The 19,780-nt window shown below is 34.7% G+C and overlaps 1 protein-coding gene across 2 annotated transcripts in view; it reads left to right on the top strand.

The window, feature by feature from the left end:
- Window positions 1–5,716: 5,716 nt before the first annotated feature.
- The window catches only part of LOC123556001 (sodium-dependent multivitamin transporter-like), a 33,099-nt gene continuing 19,035 nt past the window's right edge, over window positions 5,717–19,780 (top strand). The window contains exons 1-9 of one of the 2 annotated variants that reach the window (XM_053547774.1): window positions 5,717–5,841; window positions 6,320–6,553; window positions 6,971–7,090; window positions 7,940–8,008; window positions 8,350–8,401; window positions 8,751–8,818; window positions 9,006–9,086; window positions 11,059–11,132; window positions 11,557–11,694. In XM_053547774.1, the coding sequence (XP_053403749.1) occupies window positions 5,779–5,841; window positions 6,320–6,553; window positions 6,971–7,090; window positions 7,940–8,008; window positions 8,350–8,401; window positions 8,751–8,818; window positions 9,006–9,086; window positions 11,059–11,132; window positions 11,557–11,694 (899 nt within the window). In that variant the 5' untranslated portion in view covers window positions 5,717–5,778. The remainder of the gene's footprint in view (window positions 5,842–6,319; window positions 6,554–6,970; window positions 7,091–7,939; window positions 8,009–8,349; window positions 8,402–8,750; window positions 8,819–9,005; window positions 9,087–11,058; window positions 11,133–11,556; window positions 11,695–19,780) is intronic. The other variant, XM_053547775.1, reaches the window with a different exon arrangement.

Raw genomic sequence — 19,780 nt, 5'->3', positions numbered from 1 at the left:
GACTGTCAAAAATTTTGTCACGATCCTTACGATCATCACAATTCCACGAAGAATCCTCAAGATAACCACGATTCGATCCCACGAGCCCCCACGCTCACCACGCTTCTCTCAAATCGTGGACATCGTGGACATCGCGGCTAAGTGTAAATGCAGCATTAAGGAATCATTTGTCAGCTGATGGTATGACTGCATTTTAACAGTTTTGAAATAAAGACATTTATTATGTCCACATGGAAATTGGATCTTTAAACAGGAATTTAGATGGCTGAAAACACTTACGGTATTTCTTATTATTGAATTCATAAATAAAATGATTATGCTACTATGTTGTTTTCCATTTAAGATTCGTCTACATGCCAGTAAGAAATACAAATTAAAACATAGAAAGCCATATAAAATGTTTCCATTTTTCTTCGACAACAACTACATGTAAGCGTAACTTTTAGCCTAAAATTAAATGTAAAATACTACGCTGCATTCCCGAAAGAAACATTCGGCATCGTTATCAGCTTGATTAATACAGCCAACACGTTAAAATATAAAGAAAGATAATGATGTTCACATTCAGTATTTTCCCCCTAAAACATAAAGGTATTATAAGAAACAAAGAAATGTTGTCTGTAGATACATGTAGATAGTATGAAAAAAACTCATTACCTATTAAAAAATAAAACAATTTATATAAATATAAATGATTCGTCTACTAAATACCACAGCGTTCGGACAGGTCAAAGGTTTCGGTTGTTCTTTTTGTTCAACTAATGGAATATAACTGAATGAGACAATTCCCATAAAATGTCAAGAGTAGAATGTAGATCCCGGCGGAACCTTTCTAATGATAAGTATAACTCTGCTTTTGTCAAAATGTTAATAAGAACATTTTGAAATTTATAATTTTCAAAACGAGAAGGTAGATTCAAAGACGTGCAAAGGTAAAAAACAAGTATAAGACTATAATTTAACCTCGGACCGACACAGTAGGTCTGAATATAAATTAGATTAAACATGTAGGATCTGCTTACTTCTGTCAGTATGCAGCAACATTTACATGTTGGTTACTTAATGCAACAACATGGATGCTCTTCACACATTAAAGCGATATGCATATATAAGCAAAATCATTCTGCTGCAAGTAAACTGCAATTTATAGTCATATTTTGTAAATTGTGTCTAATTTGTGTGCGAAAAATAATAAATAAATAAACAATGCTGTAAAGCTCATTTCCGTTAATATTATACCTCCGAGTTTTGCATATAGTAAACGGCACATTTTGGTCAGTTTAACAATGAATTGAAAAGCATTGTTTGTTAATATGTGTTTATATGTTAAGTAGAGATATATATTCTTCATTAGTATTTTTGTTTAGTTGTGATGCAATTATACAATATCGCTTTAATTATCGTGAAAATAAAACAACAACAACACACACAAAAACAACATTAAAACTAAAATAAAACAATGCAGCTAAGAAATTATAATATTTGCATTTACAAGGAGAGCATTTTTGAATATTGCAATTAATTATATGCGTTCATGGACATAGCGCTAACTGAGTGTGCAATTTATTTTGTAATATTTTGCAATATTTCTGGGGTGTATTTACTGGTAGAAAGACTCATTCACAATCGTCCCAATTACCTACCCCCGTGGAACTGCATCTGCCTTTTTAATACATGTAAATATCACTAGACTATTCCATGTGTAATATTGCTCGTGGACTTCTTTTTGAAGTTCATGATATAGATAATTATGCCTCATCTTTATCTACAAACTTAATCGACACTACGTCTGTCACTGTCATTGTCATTGATGCCGATACATTTTTTTTTGTGTAGCTAAGATCTCATCGTGGGTTATAAGAGTAGACGCAGTGGTCCAGTGGTAACACTGTTTAAGTACAAAACCAGAGGTGGTGAGTTCGAGCCCCCGCTCCTCCAACTAAAAACATACTAACATCGGGATAAGAGTCCCGTGCATGGGTGCTCTACACCTGGCACGTTAAAGAACCAGGGAAACTTCTGGAAATTGAGCGTCTTCTGTATCTTGCACTATCGTCCAACTAACATTATTAACAGTCTTCTGGAGGAGTCGCCCAAATAGATATCCGGTGGCGACTATAAATAAACTTACATACACATAATCGTGTGTTATAGAATTAATTATACTCGTCAACAGGTAACTGTATGGACGAGTCGTACAGCGCATTATGTGTCTATATTGTTTCTTTCTCTGTGTTGTTGAATATCTGCGTTGTTGACGACTGTGTAGTTCTCCTTGCTGTATTGTCCTCTGGACATCTTAATGGCTTAGTTGTAGTGTCAATTTGCCTCGTCGTCGTCTGGTCTGAAACCTGTTGATGGACATTTTCCCGGCGTTGTACGTCGCTCCTTGCAACTGTCTTGTCCAGAGTGTTGACCTTTGGTAGTCCGAAGATGCTGCTCCGGTGTCCATTCACAGGGGTGTCAACCACTATATGTGCCCTCTTCAATAAAATCTGTAAAAAGTTCCGTTGGAAACATAAAATGCAAACAAAGCAGAATAATAGAAGACTCAGTCTGTTCATGAGAGGCAATGAAATGAGCAACACCTCTCACGCCCCTTAGCATCGGCTTATTGGAACTCTGTTACACATATATTGAATGTACTCTATGATTCGAAAGGACCATAAAATATAACAACACTGATTACAAGTACTGGGAGACTTTTTACAGCCGCCACATGGAACTTCAAGATTGCTGTTGTGATAGTTAATAAAATCTGCAAAAAGATCCTTTGGAAGCATAGAATGCAACCAAGCAGAATAATTGCAGACTCGGTTTGATGTTTGTTCATGAGAGGCAATGAAATATGCAACACCTCTTACGCCGCCTAGCTATCGGCTTTAGACGTGTACGTACCAGGGAGCTCGGAGAAGAAATTCGTCAGTATGGCTGAGTCGTAATATTTATATTATTTATTTTGGCAATTATCCGTGAACAGGACGAATCGTGTAATTCATATATACCAATATACTCATCCGAGTCGGGAATAAGATTCTCTAGTCAAACATGCAAAATCAGACATACAACTTGAAATAAAACAACTGTAGATAAAATAGAATATATTATTATGTAATATTTGTTTAGGGAACTATATGTACTACAAATCTAATTTAATAACGACCATGTAATTTTACTTTAACATTTAAGTACAGTTGCCTAAAGTCATAATCGTGTACGAGTACTAACCAGATAATGGCACAAGAGGCTTCAAAATTGGGTGATTGTAAACTTAATATGCAGTGACTATGCGACATTTCAACTAGTTCTATCTTCAGTTTGGTGCCCTTTCACGAGACGTTTTGGCGCTTCCAACATTGTCCTATAGAGTTGCACAGACTGGGGTGATCCAGTCCAACCAGGACCTAACTGGCTACCCGCTATTTCCCTGACTTTGTTAATGGCCATTCCAACGTGAAAGTGACTTCTAGTGTTTATGCTAGTTTTCAACCGTTCTCTTTTGTAACGTTGGAAACAAAACTTCTCCGTCCTAGTCCTGTAATCCAGAGTATTGCAAATGTCCGCTATCGTGGTTATGCTGCAAAACCACGGCATCCAACTTCCACAAGGAAACACAAGGTTCTCGATCAACCATTGTCTTGCCACTGTTTTAAGAGTCCCTCTTAAGTCTCAATATTGTACTCTGCGGTTGTTGATTTGATTGCATTTGCCACTAATGTGCAACTAACTACTTGTACCGTACACACTAAGATTGCTGACGGTTTATACGACAAAACACCACCGAGGAGGATAGTAGGTGATCTTTCTCTCTAGCGCCTGAAGATAGACCATTGTACATATGTAGAGGATAAAGAAGTCTTTGGTAGAAGGTATTTATAGCATCTTTCAATGCAATACCTACGGAGATCCACTTGTATCGACCTGCTTCATCAAGTATTCAGTCCGGGACACCATTTATTTGACACTGAGTCTCCCTTACTTATTTTCAAAGGAACTTTCTAGGATTTTAATTAGTAGTAAGAATAAGCCGAGCATCTGATCCAAACCTGGTATTATCATACATCTCTTCTTTCCTTAAGATTTTAAATTTCATTTTTAAACATGTAGTGATTTTAGACTCAGCTGCATTATTTAAATCTTGATAGTTATCGTGTTATCACCTATAGAAATCCATGCAGGTGACTTGGGTATGCTAGTTGGCATCGTGTGGCCTTTAAATTTCTTCACAGAAGATTAGACGATAAAGTTCATGACCGCAGAGAAAAATACGACGACGATGGTGTATCCTTTCACAATTCGATGTATGGTCTAAAGTTGAAAACCAAAACCGCATTTGAAATTTGCCGAAATAGTGCTGCATAACACTGAGCATGAAATGTTGAAAACTGTTTGCATAGCTTTGTGTGGTGCTTATCCATTTCCTCTGGTTAAATCCATCAATAGAACTGTCAGATCTCTTTTGTTGGCATTGGCTTCTTCAATGATTTTGATAAGCACACTGGTTTGTTCCAAGCATCAAAGTTTTTCGTTTTTGTCAGGTTTAACACCACTCCAGCAAATTTATAGGTCATATGACAACTATCAACCTTTTGGCAATGGAAGACCCAAGGTGTCCCCCAGGCACGAACGAGCACCTGGGAAGAATCTTCGACCTTTTTTAAGTCAGTTGGATGGCTTCCTCACATAACAGAATTCTACACTCCAAGGAAAGTTTCGAACATACAGAGGTGTGGGGCATATAATTCAAAGACAGCGACAATTTTAAATACATGTATATACAAGTCCTTTGCAAGCTGATTTATAAATATCACCGGTAACTAAAATGGGCGACTCTTCCAGGTAGTTTAGGTGACTGACGAATTATTTCAAGTGGGGAAGTCATCTAGCTGGTCAACGTTATGTCGGTGATTCTTCCCAGGTGACCACGTATGATGAAATAATAACCGGAGGAGCATCTGGAGTCTTCCGCCACCATCAAAAGCTCTAAAAGCGCATTATGGCATACACTTGTGCCGGTGTAACGTGTGAAACCGAACCGCTTTTGTATCGTTGTCTAAGTTAATAGCGTCATTCTATAGGTTCTAGTGAGCTTAGATGATACATTAACCACCCTGACTTTAATCCAGTAGCATGCAGATCAGAGAATAATCAAACATGTATTTATAAAATAAAGACTTTGATTATAATAGAACACTTACATATAGTCGACTGTATAAGCAGCTGCTTGGAATCTTTTGCGCAAGTTGATACCCTCTGACAGATCGCGTAGTCTTTCTTAACTAGGCTGATCACTCACAAACCAAGTCGTTGACTTGACCATTCGAGAAGCCAGACTTGTGCTTCCTAAATAGACTGGTTTCGAATATCTTCATTGCGTCATGGTATACGGATAATGGAATAGTCATTTTGAGCTAATATTGAACCCTTTGTCGATATCCTATAAATGTGAAAAATCATGACTTTTTTTTGTGCAAAATATAAATTTTGAGGTTAGAAGTAGAGCAGAATCAAATGTATCGTTAATCACAATACATTCACAAGCAAATAAAGAAACTCATGTACGAGCCCAGAACAAAACAAAAAAAAAAAAAAACACAAAAACTGTGCGTTTTAGATGCACTGTGTGCATGATGATAAATAACACTTACGATCATATTGTTTGTGAAAAAGAATAAATGACTTCAAATTAATTGCTGTCTCACAATAGGAAAGCTTTGATGAATATAATTAACAGTTTCATTCAAGTCAGCTATCTTCTAGACTAAATAGCATACCTTTATGTGTATAGTTGTCACTTCTCTACCAAAAAGGAAGGAAACCAGGATCTTGCAGCACATCGAGGTAATATTTTATTAATCTGTATATAACGTTCATGTATCAACTGAACATAATAATATCAAGAAGTATTTCAAAAACATATTAGATATAGTACATGATTTGAAATTGTTATAGCTGGCATTTTATTGTACTTGACTTTTAGGCAAACTTAGAGATATTGCAAAATCATCTTAATACATGATTTGGAATTGTAATTGTATTGTAATTGTATTGCACAAAACAATTAGTCACGAGTAATTACAGGTCTTGTAAAAACGTTTTACTACTTGATTTTCACATTTATTCATTATTTATAGTTCAAATACATTGCTTAGGCTTCACACATAATATTCCCGTAGTTTTGATTCTAGTATACCTGTTTTCTGAACTATAGAATACAATCTGTTATGTTTATACACAACAAAAATACAAGAACTGACAAAAAGGACTCTGTATTTATGTTATAAAGTTTAGTCTATGGTAGGTCTTTCGATATTTTCAGACCGCCGCCATGGTGAATCCGGAGCACGTGTTCCATATCGCTGATTATTGTATCTTCGCCATTACTATTGTAGTTTCGTTAGGTATCGGAATATATTATGCATTATCTGGCGGAAAACAACGAACGACGTCGGAATACTTCGTTGGAAATAGAAAAATGGCTATACTTCCGGTTGCGATTTCGCTGATGGTGTCATTTGAATCATCCATAATGATGCTTGGTGTCCCAGCAGAGGTATGTGACAGTTCTTTAATATTCTAAATGTTCATTTGCACCTGAAATTGTCTTAAACACATTGAAAACTCTTTAGAGCAAATACATGCTTGATGAAATCATTTAAATTGTAAATATTTATTTGACAAATCAATAGTATTTTGAACTGTTATAGGAGAACTATACCACTCTTAAACAATGTATCTTCTGTAATCTCAAAATAATTATGCATTGTTGTTCTCCTCATCGAGACTTGTAATTTGTTCGGTTAATCTATATTTGCCTATTTTTACATGGTAAAATAATGTGTTTCGGATGATACGATGGTACGGATTCCTTTTGCACAAAAACTGACACAATCTGGTAAGTGTACGCTCCAAACAGATCATCTTAAACACTGCTTTTGTACAACTAAATTATCGCTTTTTCATTATTAAGGTGTATGTGTACGGTTTGCAATGGATTATAGGAAATGTCGGATTCTTCATCGCAAACGTCCTTTCCATTATCATAGTGGTTCCTCTTATTCATCCGCTAAGGATTACCAGCGCATATGAGGTAAATGTTTAATTCTTCATGACTTAACTGTAAATTCATTTGAAACTTACCTTGTGGTCTATTGTTAGTAAAATTAAACTGAACACCGTTGTTTCAAACTATAAAGCAGACTCCGCATCAATGCATGGTTCCAACTATGGTTAAAACCTCAAATTTGAATGGATCGCAAAAATCAAGCGGCACCAGTCATACATTTTGTATATATCTGCGACCTTGATTGAATATCTCGCTTATTTTCAAAGTGCATATTCCGCACCTTTCAATTACGCTATTATATAGTTCCGAAATTCCTCTCCAGTATGTAGTACATCATTATTGTTTCTTTTGCTTTAATTTGCTTTAATCGACTGAATTTTAGTTTTTCTGCATTGTTTTTTGTCGGTTGATGTACAACAGAATAGTCATTAAATATATCTATATTTGTTTATCATAGGGATTATTTCATTTAAGATATATATTTTAAATGATGTTGCGGTTATGCCGAAATTGCAATAAACCCAGTGATATGCACTATACTTTGTTTTTACCTCAAGGCGTGTCTCAATTACTTCAATGTTTCTGGATTATTTGGTAATAATAAACAATTATACAGTAATCCAAGGAAAGCAAGGAAAGCTAATGCCTTTGTAACGAATTACAATACAATCTCCGAATAAATCGAATAGAAATGAAAACAAAATGTTTTAGTCAAAATTTGTAAGGTACGTAGATGAAATTGAACCTATGATTTAGAACACTTTTAAAAATTCTTTCAGTCATCAGAAACAAAGTAGATTCTATTCAATAAGAATTGAAATTTATTTACTACTTAACCACCAATTAATACTTTTGATATATTTTACATTTCAGTACTTGGAATTAAGATTCGATTCACACGCTGTTCGAATTCTTGGAACTGTGCTCGGGATGCTGAGTTATGTAAGATTTTTTTTTCGTTTTCACTAGGGTATGGTTTAAGTCGTTGTTTTAGTGTGAACATTTTTCACTGCTGGAACTGCAGAAAAGTTTGAAACAGAAATTGTAAATAAATTTGCTTTCATTGAAATTTTATAAAATTCATATAAAGAAATAATATATTTTTTTTATAGTCAGCGTCAGGTGTGGGCCACTATCAATCAGCATTTTACTAATAAGCCATACGCTTAAATCGTTGTGATAGTGCGTGCATGATAATGAAGAACTTTATATAAACGAATCTAATATAAAGACACCATTTATACATTAATTGATTGAGAACAAAGTCGTTGCTTATTTTGCAGACGGCGTACATGGGGATCGTTTTATTCGGGCCTGCCATAGCGCTTGAAGCAGGTATGGTTACTGTGTTTCATCCAAGTTGTTCTTTTTCTGTCAGTTTTTTTTTTGTGTATTACAGATACTACACCTGTAAATTGATACTCTTTTTCTTGACAGTATTTCGTAAGAGGAAAGAGTATAAAGGTTGTAAATGTATTCCAAGGACAACAAATTTAATCATATCTCGCTGACTTACATATTTTGCAACTTCAAAACAAAACAAATGCCCAACCATATGTGTGTCAAAGCCAATAAAAATTTAATGGTCATAACTTGGCAGTCTTTTCAATATTACTATTTTTTGTCGGTAAAAGATAACATAAAGTAATAGTATTGAATTGCGTGCAATAATTTTACATTTCAGTAACTGGATTCCCTCAGTGGGGTTCAATTGTGTCAATTGCGGCAGCTTCAGTCATTTACACTGCTATTGTAAGTCCACATTCATTCAGACCTGGTTCGCGTAAAATAAGCATTTTATTCACATTTATTAATATATGTCCTTATTCAATCATTTACACTTCTGTTGTCAGTCCATATTCATTTAGACCTGGTTCACGTAAAATAAGCAGTTAATTCATAGTAACACGCTTGTGTCTTATAAATTTCAATTTTATAGGGTGGTCTTAAAGCCGTTATCTGGACAGATGTTTTCCAGTGTGCAATCATGTTTGCAGGCGTATTTGCAGTGCTTATAAAGGTATTATATATAAATTTCTTGAAATTGCTACGTTTGTTTAATTCTATTGTGAATTAAAGGCGTATGCTAGAATTCCCTGCATATGAGATGGGCGAAATGTTTCCCAATAATAGACTTTCTTCGAACTTTTAATATTGAAGAACAATCATCTAAGAAACAAAAATATGCAATAAAAATCATAGGTCAACGGTATTGAAAAAGAGTTCGGGAAAAATGACGTTTTCAACGGCAGATAACTCTTATTTAATACCGGTGACCTATGATTTTTATTGCATATTTGTTTCTCAGATGATCGCTTTCAATATCCAAAGATAGAAGAAATTCTATTATTGGGAAAAAATTAGCCCTGAAATCTAGCGTACGCCTTTAAGACGAAGGATCTGTACTGACCAGTGGTAACTTTTGTGCTGTTTGTTTCGGCATTTTTCGTAAATGTAGTGCATACGAGCGGAGAAACGAAATTGAACGAGAATTACCCATTGCCATAATGGGTCCCCTACCATAACCTGATTTGGTTAAGGTGTATTACATTAAAGGGATACACCGGTTAAAGTTTGGACGAACATTTACAATTTTTTAAAAAATATTTTAGATTCTTTAGAACATTGTAGAAATGATATTTATAACATTTTAAGGAAATAGATCTATGCTTTCTTACTTTGACGTTGTAGATGTACAATGTTTCTTGAGAAACACAACAAATATTAAGTTCAACCAAATTGTATGAATACAAATGACAAAATCACGATTTGTACATGCACAGCCAAGCACGCGACGGTCGCAAAAGTAAGATATTCAGGTCAAAACAATGTTTAAAATTAATTAGATTATCTTTAAAAATAAAACAATATATCTACATTCTTCAAGGGTCCAGTTAGAAGTTTTCCTCAGTACATTTATAATGTACTTATTGTTGGATGTTTGAAGCAACCCGTGTACAATATTTTTCCGTTACAGCTTCTTTTTGTTGTGGGCCTACTTTGCGATGCATGGCTTTGTGGCTGTATTTGGGGTGCACTGTGCTTTCGGGAAATCTACCCTTAAATTTATCTTCTGTTGTCATTACGTGCGCGAAAAAACAAATAGAGATAATTTGACATGCAACAAAAGAAACCATGCATCGCACCGGTATGAAACAACGAATGTTGTAACGCGTTGTCTTTTCGATCCGATCCGGCGTTTTCTCGCTTGGCGGCTTTTTGGCTAGTGACATAACAAAAAGACGAAAGAAGTCTTTTCCTTTCTCACTTTCTTTTTGGTCGCGACAGAACGAAAAAAACCGAAATAATTTCGATTGGCGTCTTTTCGCTTAGCATCTTTTCGTAGGCGTCGAAAAGAAAAAACAAACAAACACCGCCCCCCACCCCTCTAAAGAAAGCCCCAAAGAAAACGAGAGGCATAACTTAAACAGACGACACGATTAGTTTTCTCTTTTTATCGTCCGTCTGTCCGTTCTTGTGTCCGTCCGTCCCAAAAGTCTTGTTTGGAGTATTTCTCAGCACCCATTGGTTAGAATTTAGCGAAACTTCATAAGAAGTTTCACTATAAAGAGAGGAGATGCACCTATTGTCTTCGTGTTCCTGTCGTTCGAGTTTTCACTGAGTTTTTGCACTTTGATTATTCAACATTAGTACAGTGAAGTACCATGTTAAATCAGTATATCAAAATATTCGAATGTTACTTGAGAAAAGACTTACACAAATACAAATATTTGCAACAGTTGTTCGTTTTTCTTTTGATTTGGTCTTAAATTGCATTCAACTTTCGTTTGTTATGAAATCAAAATATTACAGTGTGATTGTCTGAGGTCAATACATGTTTTGGTCCCACCAGCGTCTCAGTACGAGTTAGTTTTTATCATTTATCATGATACTGTGTTTAGACTAGCGGAAATTGTAAATTGAGATATAGTAATTAGATTGATCGATCTGGATATGAATAAACGGCTTATTATATACTCGTATCTTTCTAGGGAACAATGCAAGTAGGAGGCATTGGCAAGACCTGGGAGTTAGCGTATGAAAAGGGACGAGTAAATATATTCAAGTAAGATACATTCTGTTATTTCTTGCTATAGGTGTCAATGGTTTGCAATACAACCTGTATAGAAAGCAAGTACCGAAAACGAATAAATTTTACGCTGGAATGTTACAACAAAATGGATCCGTATTATATTTGCAACATAATTTTTATTTAAACACTCTGATGTTACTAGATAGTTTCGATATACAGATACATTTATAAAGCGGGCTTATAACATAATTCATAATGCGAATTCAGGTTTAGGCTTGACTTTGTTTTACTTTCTTGATATATTTTAGCGTAAATATAGGAATACATTCCAACACTGCTGTATAGTTTTGTTTTTTTAAAGGCTGTGTTCGCGGAACGTTGCTATTCTGGTTGGATCTTTTTTCTAACGATTTAGCAATAATATTTCTTTCCAATAAATCTCTTGCTTAAATATCAGTTTTGATCCGGATCCAACCATAAGACATACATTCTGGAACTTGTTTGTTGGAAGCATTATACGTGGTTTCGGACTCATCTTCAACCAGTCTTCAATACAGAGAATCAGCTCCACGCCAACTGTGGACGCAGCAAAAAGGTAAAAAGGCTTATTTCATAACATCTATGATAACCATGTACATATCGTTATGTGAAATCTGAATTCAATATTTAACAAGAAATATCTTTAAAAATGATGGTCGGCGAATTGTAATAAGGAAAGAAGTTTATGAATTTATCATCTGACATTCTTGCATAAAACCTTTGTTTTTTGCCGATTTCGGGCATGCACAAACAGGGAAAAAACGTGTACAAACAAGGAGATTCTCGTGAGCACGCGCTGTTGGTGAACGTTTTGAATATGCTGTTGCGGGTCCAACGTAAGCAAATTATGGATCCCGAATCAATTTTGGCCGAAGTCGAAAGGTCCGAGATTTATGAAATCTTTTCATCTGCATTTTTATTAAAAATATCATTTTTCAACCTAACTTTACTTTAACTTGTAATAAGCGCTACCTCTCTTGATACGCGACTGAATTGACGTTCCTTATTATTGTATTATTACGCGTATTAGACTCAAAGTAAGTTTACACGCCGCGATTTAATCCCTGAAAATGATAGGCAAACAGTATTTACAAAAATACAATTTCGTTTTCCAAATTAATTTGAGTCGAGAAAGTTGACATGCTAACTTTAAATCTTACACTAAAACTTTTAAAAAATGTTTGTGTCTACTTTACACATCTATGCAGTCTACTGATGTAGTGATGGTGTGTAATGTAAGCATAAACATGACGAAGCGTAAAGTTTGAAGATTTTTCCATAGTTAATGAACATTTGATGAACAGAAGGTATTATTATATATTTTTTCAATTTATTTGTAGATCTCACCAACCATGTTTGAGTTTATAAATCCAATTTAAGTTGATTATATCGATGTTGGAAAAATTCAAATTTTTGTGTTTACCAAACTTTAATCGCGATGGGGTGGGGTGCAAAGCAAATTTTCTAGTTATAGGCCTAGAGATTTCATTTTTAACGACATGAAGAATATAGGTATCGATACCAGTTTCTATTAAACGATAATATTTACATTTAAAAAGCGTAAGGGACAGACTATTAATTTAAACCAAGCAGAATTGTATTCTGTCGGCACCTCACCTGCAAATTGCCTAAAGACAGGATGCCGTGTACAGTATGCCCTTTTCTCATAATTCCGAGCCTCTAAAGCTAAAATTCCTACCGATATATCGGAAAAAGGGGAAGTCATGCTTATTTTACATATATTTAATATTAAAGAAATTACCACAACAAGAATGTCCGTTCGACATGTATAAAATATGCACTGTTTCTGTATGCCCTGGAAATGCATAAATAAAACATGTGTCCATAACAACCTGAAACGGCCGACTTCGATCGGCTAATGTCAGCTGAATAGTCTTGCTTTTTCGATATTTCCAGCACTTTAGTTGTGTTTTATGCAAGAATAGCGATAACACACGTTTGTTTCGTGAAACAACACCTGCAGAATCCCTCGGGCTATGTTGGTGCACTCGCCCTACGGGCTCGTGCACCAACCAATCCCTTGGGATTCTGCAGATGTTGTTACACAAAAAAACGTGCGTTAACCCTACATTCATCTTTCATCTAACATTTTTCAAATTGCAAAACTAAACACCGCACTTTAACAATTTAAATGGTTCTCTTTTAATATTTCGCAAAGGTTTCGTAGGGTTGCAATTTTGTTTCGTTTATCCTTAGACGGATAATTACAGCAGTAGTTTGATAAAGATTCATGAAGCGGTTCATGAGAAGAGGTCATTAAACGTGTTTATATTTTTAGCGAAATTGGTCCCTATCCCCATTTGTAACAAAATAGCAGGAGACCTTACGATATTGTTACACATCGAGTTTGATAAAAATCCATTACATTTTAGTGGTTAATGCGAAGAAAGACATATCTACTTTTAGCTATAGTGGTCCCTAATAGGGCCCAAGTTCCTATATAAATAAATTTGGAAGAGGACCTTATAATGATGCTCCGACCAAGTATGACAAAGATCTACCAAGCTGTCATGAGACGCTGTATAAAGGCATTTCTAGTTTTAGCTCTAGCAGCCCTAAAATGGGTTAAATGTCCAGCTGAACAAAGTTGGCTGCGGGCCTAATAAAGATGCTACAAATCAAGTTTGATTAGAATACATGAGAAAAAATCAATTAAAGGATTTTTTTATTATTATTTTTATTTATTTCTAAAATAGGCCAACTGATCCCGCTTTAACAAATGCATATTCGCTATTCATGAATCCTTGGACAATGACGTCACACCTATAAAAAAGTGAAGGTCAAGCAAAACATACAATTGTAATTATTTCAATATTTCTGTTTCATAAGCAAAGTTTGACCGTTAGTCATATCACATAGATAAACTGTATGCAGCGTACCTTCATTTCAGTGTAATGAGATTCAGTCATTATATAGCATATATATAATAAAACAGATTTCAACTGAGTTCATTATTTGCATACCATACTAAAGAAAAATATTCATATATAATAAATCAGTTAAATAATTTATAACAAATATATCAAAGCAAACAAGTACTCATTTTAATATGCAATCTGAATAAGTCACAAAAGCAAGAAACCTTTTTATATACAGACGACAATTGTATCAAGGAAAATCATTTAAAAAGCACTTCTCTACATAAAAGATTCTTATCACACCCTTATTCATGCGATACGCAGACCGTATTCAGCTCGTTCTTTAATTTGATATATGTTGGTATTTGAACAGGTTTTTATCATATTTATTAAACTTACTTATCATTTTGAGATATATCAATATTCTTGCTAAATATACTGAGCCAAAGTTAGCTTTAAAACTGAACAGCGTCGTTTAGGATAAACGCTTTGTCTACATTTCACTCAGCGTAGCACAATCAACAGAGTGACAAAAATTGACATTCTCGTCCAATCAGGCAGAGTGTTGCATAAATCTTCCATATTGATAAATTATCTATAATGCGTTATCAAGTAGTTTGATTTGCAAACTGAAGTCACGTGGCATAGATAACGAAAACGAATTTAGACGGCGTCGCCGAAAAAGTATTAAATGAGTATACAAAAGCAATGTACTTATCCTACGTACAAGTCACGTTAATTTATTTCTTAGTATATCTACGGTTTTGTGTTCTGTAGTGTTCAACTGCTTAATGAAGCTGCTTTATAAGCAGAAGAAATGCCCGTCGAAATGGAATGCATAGTTTTACATATAATTTCGTCGTAGAGATGTAGCAACAGTAGCGTACGAGATTCTTAAAACACAAATTAATCAGCATAATCTTTGGTTGTACTACATCCATAATAGCACCCGTTAAATTAATATATTGAAACTAAATTTTTCTGTCAGAACAAGTATTAACTAACAAGACTATGATCAGTTCTTCATCATGGTCGAATTTCTTTTAATTAAAAAAAATCCATTTGATTACATTACCAAGGTAGAACACCTGAAGGCCATTGATATAAAAACACATAATTGATCATTTCCGAAAAGAAAATAAGGTTTTGTTGCAACCATCATAGAAACACATGATTTATATGTAAAGAGTTACAATTAATTAACCCACAAACAATCTTTTTCATCTATTCTACTTACAAATGAGATATGACTGTTGAGTAATGCTGTTGACCAAACCGAAAAATTGGAAACTCTCCAGGTCGCTCAACATGACAAAAATGACAATGTTGCAGGCTTGGTTTGATTGAGCCTGTTCATGGATGGTAGTGGAAATGGATGCTACCGTCCATGCACGCTGGCCCTGAGCTAAGCAGAACTCAACATTTACACATGCTACAAGTACAAAAAACAATTTAGAGACATCCGCAGAATGTGTTCGTACAGTCGTCCAAGCTTTGGAAAAGAGTTTGAATTGCCGAAAAAAAATTGTCATATAGAAACAGTAATACAACAGAACCAAATCAGTTTTATATGGCATTATTATTTCTCAGTTTTTGCAGTTATGTTCTTTTTCTGTTGGAGATCATCGGCACTGTCTGACTGTTTTTATGTATGAATACAGTACACAGATAGTGGGAATAAATATTACTAGTTTTAGAAACATAAAGTGCATATCAATCAACTTCAGTGTAAGAAATTAGAATTAACGTATTGTTTATGCTAATATAATATAAGAGGATCCTTAAATTTTTTAATACTTTTCCTGCATTTTTGGATATAGCATTCTGGCTCAAGGTCAATGTCACAAACGTTTGAGCCTTCCATTTTGTGTCCACTCTGTATCTCATAAAGCCCTTGAAGGATTTTCATGAAACTTTGGTCAAATGATCACCTCATCAAGATGATGTGTAGAATTCATGAGTCAGTCATGTCAGTTCAAGGTCAGTGTCACAGCTCAAGGTCAAAGGTTTACACTTTCACTATCGATTACAGTGACTGGGGATTTAGCAGTCTTTTAGACTGCCTTGTTAAAAAAGTTTTAACCCATATATAGCAGTGATAAGACTATTAAGTCATATAGAGCACTTGTTTAGTGATAGTCGAGCATTTGGGGATTTAAATTTTTTATATTTTTCAGTTATCATTTACGTCTCCCAGTGGAAATTGATGCATTTAAATGTAAAGCATATTGCCATGTATTAGACATCTCTCTTCTGCACATTGGCAGAATTTATGTTATGAACTTTCAAGGATAAAGCTGTTTTCCAGAAAATATTACTATATTTCAGTCAGACAGTGTGCTTCGTCTTATTCTTTAATTGTTTTGTTACATCACAAAGTAGCTACATTTCTGTTTGTCCTCTAATTGACTGGTGCACATTCTTAAATTCCGCAGCATCAAACATGCATCAGTTGGCCATTTCTTTCCTTTATATAAAGGTTTAGAGCACCCACTTCTCATGCCGTGAATTCCCAGTCAAAATTACCACTTTAGATTTTCGCAGTAGAGAACTGTGGTAAGTCTATATCTGCATGTAGTTTTCTTGTGGCTATCGGTGTGTAACATTAACGTATTCGCATTGACCGTTAATTATAGACTATAGCATTTATTTTTATTCATCGGTATTTAACAAGTTAGAAGAGTTAAGACCCACCAATACCTAGTGGTCTACTTTTCCTCCCACATGAACTTTGTGCAAATAATTCTGGTAATACTGGTATCATACAACTATTCTACAAGATGACAGGTGGACAAGCTCAGTCCGGTTTTCATAACTTCATCTGCAAACTTACTCAGTCATTCTCTTCTCAGTATAGTTTTATAAAACAAAATAGAATAATAACTATCTTACACTGTATATAGAAACAAAATGTGATCTAAACTCACCTTAATACATGAAGTGCCGTGAATTGAATAATATATTTAGTAATACATTGTCTTAGCCTTATATCTGTTACTGTCAAACTGTAATTAGACACTTGTCATTTCTCATTTCTCCATACAAAAATGTATAATTACAATTATGGAACAATCTGACTTAAGTACTTGATCTTCTAAACGAAGATCCGAGAATGACCAATTCTTAATCGTCTTCTGTATATTTTTGATTTCCAGAATTGCTATTTTTATTTTCGCAATTCTATTTTTTATTTTAACCAATCAGCCGACTTGTTTGAATGTCAAAGATTAAGAAAAATGTGTAGGCTGTCAGGGACTCGAATCCGGGACCAGTCTCTTATAGAGCAAGTGCTCTACCGACAGAGCTAACCGGCTGACACTTTACGTCATAAAAAATGTAACTATCAAAAACCAAGTCAAAATATAGATTTTTTATTCTCACAAAATGTTGTAAGTAAGTAAAAATGTGTAGGCTGTCAGGGACTCGAATCCGGGACCAGTTGCTTACAAATTTTTTATTCTTACAAAATGTTGTAAGTAAGCCTTCTGCCTGGCTAACGGAATGGTCGTCAGAACGAGGCTATCAATAGCACGTCTTCAGATCCTAAGTATAGCGTAACAGGAGATGTACTTTAGTCAGACAGCATTATGGAAATACAAAAGGTTACAGTTAGTGGAGTGTCTTTAAGGTAACTTGACAATAGCCACTACTGACCTTGACATTTTAAAAGGATTAGTACAAATATATATAACTCTCAAAGTTAGAATTGAAGCTCAAACAAGAGATGGCACTATTAGTGACAAACGCCCCCAGAGGTTTGTCCAAGAATGCTACAGTTCGATGCGCAAAATATGCCAGAATAGTTAAGGTATGACTAATTTTCCGACAAGAGAAAAAATTTCTCCGGAGGTAACCTTGACCTTAGAGCTAGGGTCTGGGTCTTGAACATGACACACTAACTCATCATAGGGAAAATTGTGACAAATAATGTTTGATGATGACAGAGTTATTGACTAGACAAGAAACATAAATTTTAGCTTTTTAATCTAAGTTTGACTTTGACTTTGAAACTAGAGAGTTTGGACTGGCGTCTGACACGTCATTTTAATATAGGGAACGTTTATGCCATGTAATTTTAAAATGTCTTCATCGACGGAATAGGTATGGAACTGACAAGAAACACTTCATGCAAACCGTTAACCTCTAAATGTGACATCGATCGTGGAGCTAGTGGTCTGGTTGTTATGCACGACACGTTTTCTCGTTTTCGGGGAATATTTCTGCTAATTAATTTCGAAATTTCTTGATTAATGACAGAGTTACGAACCGGGTATGAAACAGACCCTTTTAACCTTTCACTTGACCTCTAAGTGTAAACTTGATCTTGGAGCTAGGGGTCTGGGTCTTGCGTGTAATCATTTTGTGGGGTCGAATCTACGTGAGTTTTTTTTTCATGTTTATTCTTTGTGTTTGTGTGTGTGTGTTTTTTTTTCTTTTCGTTTTCATTTTCATTCCCATATTTTTGTTTCTTTCTTTGATAGTTTGTATTTGTACGGTTGCCTTTATATAAAACAACAGTATGTTTATTATTTGCATGGCTTAAATGCATGCATTTAGTCAATATCATCTTTGATATAATGGTAAACTTTTCTGATCTGCCATGTCGGCTTATGATACTTCTCTGTTGTGTTGTCACATAGTTCATGAAGGAATCTAAATGTTTAGTAATACGAGAAAAAAAAATAATGTCGATGGTGAGTTTCGAACCCACACGGTAAACGATCTGTTTAACATGGACTGTATGCTTTACCACTGAGCTAATTGCAATTGGTACAAAATCTTAAAATATTTAGATTGTAACATGATTAATGACAGAGTTACGAATCGGATATGAAACAGACCCTTTTAACCTTTCACTTGATTTCTAAGTGTAAACTTGATCTTGGAGCTAGGGGTCTGGGTCTTGCGCGTAACACATTGTCTCCTTATGGTAAACACTTATGCCAAGTTGTTTTAAAACCCCCTCATGGATAACAGAGTTATATATCGTACACGTAAAGATCTATTATGATATGACTTCTTAAATATGACACTGACCTTGGAGCAAGGGATCTGGGTCTTGTGCGTGACACATTGTCTGATTATAGTTACCATTTACGCCAAGATATTTCAAAATCCCTCCATGGATAGCAGAAATATGGATCGGACACAAAAAATAAACCTGTTAACACCTTGACCTTGGAGCTAGGGTTCTCATTTTCAAGTGATAAACATTTATGCTAAGTACTTTTAAAACCTCTTGATGAATGGCAAGGTTACGATCCGGACACAAAACAGACTGTTTGACTTCTAAGTGTGACCTTGACCTTGTAGAAAGGGGTATGAGTGTTACACATTAAACGTCGTCTCATTAAGGTTAATATATTTATGCCAAACTATTTCAAAATTTCCTTCATAGATGACAGAATTACAGCCCGGACAAGAATTTACAAAGTTACGGTCGGCATTAAAATCAAAGAACATACTGTAGTGTTTACAAATAAAAAGTTATTTGCTGAAACATATTTAAATGATGTAAGGATTTTATCATTAAATAAAATCCTAAAATTATTTTTTTTCTTGAAATAGATATTGATTTTACTTAATCACTTAATAACAACATAATATATTAGGCCCTAACAAAATCTGAAAAATCCCTCAGAAGCAACGACGACAAAACAAATAGTAAATATTGCAGACCCGATTTGACTTATAGTTGGTTTAATTTGTACGCTAGTCAGCAGTGTACATGTATTTAGATAATTTACAACCATGCTTTGCACG

The sequence above is a fragment of the Mercenaria mercenaria genome, chromosome 7 (assembly GCF_021730395.1).
Source record: "Mercenaria mercenaria strain notata chromosome 7, MADL_Memer_1, whole genome shotgun sequence".
NCBI classification, from domain to species: domain Eukaryota; kingdom Metazoa; phylum Mollusca; class Bivalvia; order Venerida; family Veneridae; genus Mercenaria; species Mercenaria mercenaria.
Note: the sequence above shows the minus strand (reverse complement) of the source record. Positions and strands in the feature narration are given on the sequence as shown.